Here is a 10656-nt window from a genome sequence, read left to right on the forward strand (position 1 = left end):
AATTAAGGAATTTCTCCTGAGAGCCACATTGGATTTGCCGCCGAGCACCTATGCGGGCGTTTGGGCACGAGCTTTTTCAGTATTCATGGACGCTCCTGAACCTTTGTGGTAATTGAATCAGTTAGAGTGCTGAGTGGAGCAAGCATAAAAACCTGTTAACCCAAAGGTCAGATCTGTGCATTGTTTATTTATCAGGAAGGAGAGCGAGCGGAATCGGCAGGGCCCCCTTCGCAGACACAGTAAAAAATTACCCCCAAAAATAACAGCCAGTAGATGAATGGAGAAATCTGGGCCGGAATCATAAGCAGCAGCGGATGCTGTGGGAAGTGAAAATGGATGAAGCTTGAGCTAGATGACTAATGGGGATTAAAGCTCTTTATTTCCTGACGTCATTTCCTAATCGGAGGTATTATGATAAAGTTGATCTGTATAAAAAGGTCAGTTTGTTTTGATAGTGCAGTGCGTTTACTTGTATTACAAATTGAACACGCTTGGGTTGCTAAAGCATTAGTGAGAATGAATTGCACTGCTGGTGCGAGTTTATTTGCATGTATAAGATGCAGTGTTGAGCATTTGAAGTATGCTTATTTGGATTTGTGAACAGTTGTAATAATTGCCTCCATGTTATAGATATCTACTTCCATAATCAACAGAAAACATACATCTTTTAGACATTCCTGATTTTTTTTACAGTGATTTTATTTTTCTATTATTTATTTTTAACATATTATTAGCATGTTTAGCATTATTTTAAAAATATTATTTATCTTCATGGATTCTGAGCGTGTTATTCTGCTTTAATTTAGAATGATTTAATTTAGATCAATTTAAGCACCGTTGCCGGATAAAAAACTATTTACTGAAAAAATAACGTACAAATTCACAAAATTTTTGAACAGTAGTGCAATCAGTTTTTTCTATCACAAATTATTTGATTGAATAATAATTAATAAAGCATAATAAATCTATAATAAGTCAAATTGACATTTCTGTATTGTTTAAGTGTGTTTAGCCTCAGATTAATTGTTAATTTATAATGTTTAATTTTAACTATGGTTTATCATGATAACATAACCCATAACTCAAACAGTACATATATATTTTTTCCAAATTTCTAAAAATGTCAAGAAACGTCACTCACAAAGTTGACATTTTTTACATTAAAGTTGGGAGGAGCAGACATCAAGATCCCAAAATGCAATTCGTTAGAATAAACAAAACAAAAAAATACCCATGATTCATATTTGAATTTGTGAACTGTTGTAGTAATTGTATAGATATCTGCTTTCAAAATCAACAGAAAACATACATCTTTTAAAAAGTTTGGGGATTTATGTTTCTGATTCATTTTACTATTCTGATTTAATTTTATGTAATCAAAATTAAATAAAAAATAATTTGTTAAAGATATTGACATATTTATTTTAACATACAGTTGAAGTCAGAATTATTAGCCCCCCTGAATTATTAGCCTCCCTTTTTATTTATTTCCCCCAATTTCTGTTTAACGGAGAGGAGATTTTTTTTCAACACATTTCTGAACATAATAGTTTTAATAACTCATTTCTAATAACTGATTTATTTTATCTTTGCCACGATGACAATACATAAAATTTGACTAGATATTTTTCAAGACACTTCTATACAGCTTAAAGTGACATTTAAAGGCTTAACTAGGTTAATTAGGTTAACTAGGCTGGATAGGATAATTAAGTAAGTTATCATATAACGATAGTTTGTTCTGTAGATATCGGAAAAAAAATAGCTTAAAGGGGCTAATAATTTTGACCTTAAAATGGTTTTTACAAAAATTTTAAATTCTTTTATTCTAGCCAAAATAAAGCAAATAAGACTTTCTCCAGAAGAAAAAGTATTATCAGACATCCTGTGAAAATTTCCTTGCTCTGTTAAACATCATTTGGGAAATAATTTAAAAAGAAAAAAAAATCAAATGAGGGCTAATAATTCTGACTTCAACTGTAGTTTTTCAAATATAATTTATCTTCATAAATTCTGAGCTTAATGTTCTGCTTCAGTTTAGATAAATATTTGGTAACACTTTAAAATAATGGCCCATTAGTTAATGTTAGGTAATGTATTTATTAACATAAACAAACAATTAGTAATACATTTTTTGTGGTAATTATTAATCTTTATTAACGTTAGTTAACAATATTTAAGGGTTATTTATTTCATGTTAGTTCATGTTAACCCACTTTGTATTAACTAATGGTAACAAGCACAGCGCCCGGTTTTAATAATGCATTAGTAAATGTTATTTACAAGATTATTCATACTTAGTTTATGTTATTCAATACATTAACTAACGAACCATTCTTCTAAAGTATTACCAAATATTTTCCTTTCAGTCATTTTAATGTGCCTTTGCCAAATATAAAATAATAATTATTAATAATAATAATAAAGCATAAAAAATGTATCTATAATGAGTCAAATTGAGATTTCTGTGCTTGTCTAGTGTGTTTAGCCTCTGCATAATTTTTAATTCATAATGTTTAATTTTAATTATGATTTATCAATAACGTAACCCATAACTCAAACAGTACATATATTTTTTCAAATTTCTAAAAATGTCAACAAACATCACTCACAAAGTTGACATTTTTTACATTAAAAGTGGACGGAGCAGACATCAAGATCCCTCAATGCAGTTCGTTATAATAAACACAAAAAACACCCATCTGTGCAAAACATCTTTTAAAAAGTTTGGGGATTTATGTTTCTGATTAATTTTACTTTTATTTATTTTATGTAATCATAAATTAAATCAAAAATAAATTGTTAAAGATATTAACATATTTATTGTAACACTATTTTTCAAATATGATTTATTTTCATGATTTCTGAGCTTAATGTTCTGCTTTACTTTAGATTCATGTTTATAGATAAATATTTGGTAACACTTTAAAATAATGGTCCATTATTTATGTTAGTTAATGTATTCATTAACATAAACAAACAATTAGTTACACATTTATTGTGACAATTATTAATCTTTGTTAACGTTAGTTAAGAAATTCCACAAGCAGAATTTGTAATAACAGACATTTATTCATCGTGTGCCTGATTAGTGAATAACATTAAAGTTTTTGTGTTTAAGTAACATATAAAAGTACTGTAGCAAATTTGCTTCCGCTCCACCATGTCCCTTTATTTTCCCTGATTAGTTTTTATAAGTCATTACCTTGATGCTTGTTGCGGTGGCCGCTGAGCTTTGGGGAGAGAAATGTACATGTAGCCGGTTCTGTCTCCTCTATACATAGTGAGTCAGTTGGGAGGTGATGGTGATGGGAGGTGGAAAGTGGGCCATCTGTGGGGAGACATCAGCAGCCCAGCACGGCAGAGAGAGAGCCAGTCACCTTGATCCACACGCCCTTGCCGCTACACCATTACCCTGCTACCGTGGGATGTAAATGGAGGAGGAAAACATTACCTTCAAATGAGCTTTCATAGGGCCCAAATATCAATCAGACGGCCCGGGCTCCAGAGCAGACAGGAGACGCTTAAAACGCAACAAAACAACTTCACTTCAATTACCGCATCTCATATATTCCTCCTCTAACTGCTCTCATTTTACCCAGTGTTCCAGCTCTTTAACTTATTTTTTCATTTTTTTGGGGAAATTTCTTAACAGTTCTGTCAGAAAAATGGTATAAGAAATTACTGTAGCGTGAATCTGCATCCGTATACCAGGCCTCAAGAAAGGAGTACAAAAAGTGCAATAAACCACTGTGACATTTTGGATCAGCCAAATAGCAATGGTCTACATTGCAAATAAAGACAAATCATCAAAATGGTATTTTCTCCATTTGCACTTGCTGAGGGAAATGCCAGAGCTCACAAAGCAACAAAAGATTGTAATCTTTGGTTTTAGGCCAGATTTTAAATAATAATAATAATAATTGTAATAATAATAATAATAAATAAATAAATAAAGCTGCAAGCAGCAATTAAGGGACCAAGCAGTTTAGAGCCAGAAAGACTAAAGGAGTCCAGAGGCAGAATAAGCATATTTGAGCACATTTGTCAGTGCCATAAACAAAAAAACATTTTGGCTAAAAAAAAAATCTAAATGGACGATGCCCAAAATGGCTGACCTGGGTAAATCAGACATCGTTCGACTTGGCATGCTCTGTCAGATGTGATGAGACCAGTTTTATGAATTTTGGATGAACGGTTGAGAAGATTTAAGCAAAAAAAAAGACCAATAGGGGGCAGTGCACTGAAATGTTGCAGATAACCTCAGACCATGGTTGTCATAACACACACCAAGTTTGGTGTGAATGTCAATGCGTTACGGAGATAGTGCCTGAAGTCCAATTTTGCAAGCTCTACGTTAGATTTGTTCACAACTTGAACGAAAAGTGTTCGTCTAATCAACTTGAATTCAATAACTTTTGGTTAGCATGGTCTGTAGATCATGTGATTCAGTTTTGGTTAAAATTGTACAAACAGCTTAGGATGAGTTTGTTCAAACAGGTTTTGCGGGCAAAAAAATTAAATAGTGGAAATGACGGAAAATGAATCAGAGCAAAAAATAACTTTGATTGTTTCCCATTCGGTTCAAAAGTTATAACAATAAACATAAGGGAAACTTTGGACAGGTGGTGGTGCTAGAGAGTTTGAGTTAAAGACTTCAGCTTTGCTGTGGTTCATGTTGACACTGCCCTCTATCATTGTGCTAAATTACACAACTTTCCCGCATATGGTTATATGGGCTGCCATTCAAAACTGGCGGAAGAAGAAGAATAATAGGAACGCTAACGGAAACAATAGGTGCCTTTGCAGCTTCACTGCTTGGCCCCTAAAAAAATATAAATAAATAATAGGCGGCGCGGTGGCACAGTGGGTAGCATTGTCGCCTCACAGCAAGATGGTTGCTGGTTCGAGCCTCGGCTGGGTCAGTTGGTGTTACTGTGTGGAGTTTGCATGTTCCCCTGTGTTCGTGTGGGTTTCCTCTCGGTGCTCTGGTTTCCCCAGAAGTTCAAAAGACATATAGGTAAACTGGGTAAGCTAAATTGTCTGTAGTGTATGAGTGTGAATGCAAATGTATATGGCTGTTTTCCAGTGATGGGTTGCAGCTGGAAGGGCATTCGCTGCATAAAACATATGCTGAATAAGTTGGCGGTTCATTCTGCTGTGGCAACCCCTGATTAATAAAGGGACTAAGCTGAAAAGAAAATGAATGAATGAACTTTCATTTAAACATTTTATCTAAGTCATAACAATATTTACAAATGATGAATATATATTTTTGGTCTATATAAAAAAGTCAGTTGGTTCTAAGACCCCATCTTTCTTTAAAAAAAAGCTTTAGTTTTACTTTCTTTGTTGTGGGGTTGTTTTGTTGTGGGGTTGTTTTGTTCTTTCAAACTTCCAAAAAAATTATAATTGTACACCCATAACAAATGGAGCACAAATTAAAATGATCACATCTGAGTTTCATTTGAATGTCTGTTCAACAAAAGTTAATTTGTCTTCTAAACAAAGGCAAGATGTCCTCGCTGCAGTCTGTATCACGATGACGTACTGGACCAGGTCCAATACGTAGTGGAGATTGTAACTAAAGGCTAAAAGCTGATTTATACTTCTGCGTGAAGCTCACACGTATGGTCGGTTGCAACCTTTGCGCGGTCACATACTCCTCGCCGTGGTCATCCCCAATGCTGACGCGCACATCTCAAAAAATTTAACTACACATCGCAACAACGCGTAGTGGTTGGCCTTATATCGGTGATGAGTGTGGGTGGTGCTGAGAGCGTGTCGAGTCCCGTGAAGGAGCTTCAGATGGAAACTTTTGTTTTGTGTTTACCTTATGATTAAAGATTTTGCACATCCGCCAGTTCCCGCCTTTGAATGAGCGCACGCAGAAGTATAAATGCACGACTACATGCAATGCAGGCACCATGGGTTACGCCGATCACTCGATGGAGAAGTATAAATCAGCCTTAAGGTAACGCCCATACTACTGTGACGGTTGGGTTTAGGGTTGGGGGAGATGTAGGCGACCGTTCACTATGTAATGGACCTGGTCCAGTACGTCATCAAACTGCGGCAGTTTATTCATTCATTCATTTTTAATCCTTTCAGTCTGTCTGTCTGACTTTTTTATATCTGTCTGTCTGACTTTTTTTATATCTGTCTGTCTGACTTTTTTTTCTGTCTGTCTTTGACTTTTTTTCTTTCTGTTTGTGTCTGTCTGCCATTCGTTCATTCATTCTTTTCTACTTTTTCATTCATTCATTCATTCATTCATTCATTCATTCATTCATTCATTCATTCATTCATTCATTCATTCATTCACTCACTCACTCACTCACTCACTCACTCACTCACTCAAGATTGACCAAAGTGATATACAGATCAGAATGCTTCAAAAATATCTATAAAGCAACACATAAAGCTAAAATATATCTTAGAATCGCCCACTAATTTTAAGGTTTTTTTTATTTAAATGATGACAGAATTTAAATTTTGTGGTAAACTAACCATTATTTTAGTGTTTCATACTAGTTATAACTAAATAGATTTTAGAGTCAAACATGGGAGAAAGATGAAGAGCATGAGGAAGTTGATGTGTGTTTTCCTATATATGTTTGTGTGTGTGTCCATCTATCTGTCTGTGCGTGTATGTGTGTAATTATTAAAATTACTGTAGCTGTTCAAGCCTGAAGATCCATGAAGGATTTCTTGATGTTAGTGCTGTCATGACTGCTGTTGTTGTAAGCACTCAGAAAAATGACCGAGCAGGAAACTTAAGTGATTTCCTCCAATTCACTACAGACCCTTCAGAGTCTCGCCTCACACACAGCTGATCTCCTTTAGCCACATAACCTCAACGAATAAATCCATAAATATAATTTCATATTTGCTTGCCATAGGCAGCCATGACTCTGTCCTCTTTGGCAAATGAGCTGATTTGCACAGCGCCTGCTCTACATTTTAATCCAGAGAATCAGGCTGCTCCAATCAGACGGTGTCCTTGTGCTGTCAGTCTCAATGCTGCGCCGTCAGAGAGGAGCTGCGTCTCTGTAGTTCATCCAGATGAGCCAGAAGCATCAGTTCTCTACTGCAAATCATCTAAAGACATAATTAACTTATATATATATATATATATATATATATATATATATATATATATATATATATAATATATATATATATATATATTTTTTTTTTTTTTTTTTTTTATTTATTATTATTATTATTTATTTATTTTTTTAAACATGTAAGAATGGGTTTTCATCTACAGCAGTTCGAACTAAAGTTTTGCCGAATGACTAAAGGTTATCAGTATAATCGTGAAAACTGTACATTTCTAGTCAAACCATCCTTCTGCAATCTTATACCGAAAACTGAAATAAGGGCAGTTATATTAGCTACAAATGTGGGAGAGTGTCGCTATTTTGTAATTTGCCTTCTATTGCATTGTATAATTTGCATTCTTTCAAACATTTTTGTTGTTAAAAAGACACATGAAATTTCATATTAAACTACAGAGCTTTTAAACATTTTAGACAGACTGGATTATTATTTATTAAAATTATTGCTGGTCATATTCATCGGTTGCTGATGATGATGAGGATGCGTATTTATAAATTGCAAATTTACAAATGTATTTTCAATTAGTAATATTCAACTATGTTAATAATTATTAATAATGAAATAGTAGTAATACATTTTATTTAAAATTAAAAAATTAAAAGTGCATTTTTTATGGATCTATCCATTAAGTAATAGTATTGTTGGTTATGCTGGTATTGTTATTAATAACAAGATTAAGAACAATAGATTTCTAAATAATAATTATCATTGCAAATGATAATATATTATATTATAATTCATAATGATAATTGCACGGCGGCTCAGTGGTAAGCACTGTCACCTCACAACAAGAATGTCGCTTGTTTGAGTCCCAGCTGGGTCAGTTGGCATTTCTGTGTGGAGTTTGCATGTTCTCCTTGTGTTCGCGTAGGATTCCTCTGGATGCTCCGGTTTACCCCATTGTCCAAAGACATGCATCATAGGTGAATTGAATAAACAATATTGGCCGTTGTGTGTGTGTCAATGAGAAATTATGGGTGTTTCCCAGTACTGGGTTGCAGCTGGAAGGGCATCCACTGCATAAAACATATGCTGGAATAGTTATCAGTTCATTCCGCTGTGGAGACCCCTGACAAATAAAAGACATTTTCAATCAATCAATCAAGTAAATCAGTTTTCAGTAAAAAATATATGAACACTTTTACTTATAAAAGGCATTCATAAAGTATTTATTTATTTATTTATTTTATTACTGCTTAAAATCTGTGTGAAAACAAAATTGTCTGTTTATTTTGCTAAAATACCTTGTTATTCTTAAAGTAAACAATCTGTGAGTTCAAATCAACTAAAAACAAAATGTTTGAATAATCTTTAGTCAAATCTGACCATTTGCTTTCACTTTTGGAGTATCTCTGTTGACATCAAAAAGAAAGCCCTGCCCCCTACTCAATATTTAACTTATTGTTACTACATCAAATACATCAGCATACTAAAATAAAAGTCTTAGCAACTTCCGGTTCACCCTGGACTTTAGGAAATGTTTACATAAAAAGTTTGTTATTGCAATAACATAAAAATGTTTTCCTCTTCAGGGCCTGGAGCAGTTGACCCACCAGTCCTCTCTGACATCCATTCCAGAAGTGCTTTTATTTCCTGGTCTCCTCCATCTCAGCCCAATGGCATCATCACCCATTACAATCTCTACCAAAACCAGCAGCTAATTACCAGTGTACCAGGAAACAGTACCAGCCACATGCTTTCTCATCTAACACCGTATGAGCTGTACACAATCCAGGTGGAGGCCTGCACCGCTGCCGGCTGCACACTTTCAGCTGAGTCCCACACCATACACACCCCTCCAGCGCCCCCAGAGGACGTTCCGGCCCCACACCTTTACTCCGACACCCCCACATCAGTGCTGTTGTCTTGGGCCGCACCACGTCTTGTCAACGGGGAGCTGGACGGCTATACAGTGGAGAGGAGAGTCAGCGGAACCCAGGAGATCTCTACTGTGGCCACTTTACAACCCAATCAGACTCTTACTTACCTGGACAGCTCCGCCACACTCAGCCCCTGGAGCTCATATGAGTACCGTATTGTGGCACACACCAGGCTAGGGGGATCCAATAGCAGTGAGTGGGAGAAAGTGACCACCAGGCCTTCAAGACCCGCAGGCCTGCAGCCACCTGATGTAGCGGTTTTAGGGCCTGAGTCAGTGCAGGTATGGAATGTTTGTTAGTTAGTTAATTAGTTTATGTATATATAGCATATATAGCAATTAGCTATATTTATATATCACATTTTTTACAACACAACATGCCCAAAGTGCTGAACACGATCAATACTAATTAAAATAACAAGTCCTACAGCACATACATAACAAATAAAACATAAGACAAACCCCTCATCATTAAAAGGGCTCAAATTCTAAGGAACAGACATGCAGTTTCAGAAGGTTTTTAAAAACAGATAAAGTTGGAGCATGTTTAATGTGGGGTGGAAGCTTGTTCCAGTATTTTGGGACGATAACAGCAAAAGCCCCTTCCCCACTTTGCTTAAGGGACCTTGGTACAGAAAGAATAAACTGATCAGAAGACCTTAGTTACCTCTACCAGGATTACAGTATATAGATATAGGAGATCTGATAAATAAGATTTAAGGATTTATAAACAAAAAAGAATCATTTAAAATCAATCGTGACCTAACAGGCAGCCAGCCCAGAGAGGAAAGAACTGGAAATATATGTGTTCATGCTTGGAAGTCCTTGTCAAAAGTCTCGCAGCCGCATCTTAGACTAATTGCTGTCTATTCAGTGTAATTTGACTGATACCTACATACAAAGAGTTGCAATAGTTAAGTCTGCTCAAAATAAAAGCATGAATCACCTTTTCAAGGTCATTAAAAGAGAGAAACGACTTTACTTTTTGTGTCATAAATAAAAAAAAAATGGATTTAACAACTAAATTTAAAATTAAAATCACTATCGAACTGAAACCCTAGGTTTCTAATTACAGTTTATTTATGTTGTACTTAAAGGTATTTAAATGTAAGATGTTAATATCAGTATTGTTAGTTTATAAACATGTTATGCACATGTAAAGCATGTAGTTTGTCACTTCTGTCTAAACGGATTAACATTTTATAAATGTCACATCATACTTATGTTTCTCATCAAATGGTGACAAATCAAATGCTCACTAATATCTTACATGCCCCGCCCACTTCAAGACGCTTCCCATTTGATGCGCTTGAGCTCAACCACTTGCAGTAGCAGAGCGGTGATAAAACAAAACGCTATTAGCTGTTTTTTTTAAAGGGGAGGAGCTACACTATGTCCCACCATCTGTTTATGCTTTGGTTGAGATTATGCCAAACATCGAATAAAAAGGCACATTTCAAAGCACTTCACGGGAACTTTAAAAGGTTTGTCACTTAACACTGAAGTTTCTGTTATTAATTACTCTACTCCTAATTTCGTTCAAACCCCCTGAGATTTTCATTCATTTTCAGAACAAAGATATTTTAGATGAATCTGAGTGCTCTCCTATCCTACATAGACAACAACAGTTCTTAGACATTCAAAGTCCAGAA

General features: G+C 35.0%; 1 protein-coding gene across 1 annotated transcript in view; it reads left to right on the top strand.

Moving 5' to 3' along the window:
* The window catches only part of ush2a (Usher syndrome 2A (autosomal recessive, mild)), a 445979-nt gene that overhangs the window by 253106 nt on the left and 182217 nt on the right, over positions 1-10656 (top strand). The window contains 1 exon segment of the mRNA XM_056477496.1: positions 8658-9286. Coding sequence (XP_056333471.1) covers positions 8658-9286 — 629 coding nt within the window.

Source organism: Danio aesculapii, chromosome 17, assembly GCF_903798145.1.
Source record: "Danio aesculapii chromosome 17, fDanAes4.1, whole genome shotgun sequence".
NCBI classification, from domain to species: Eukaryota; Metazoa; Chordata; class Actinopteri; order Cypriniformes; family Danionidae; genus Danio; species Danio aesculapii.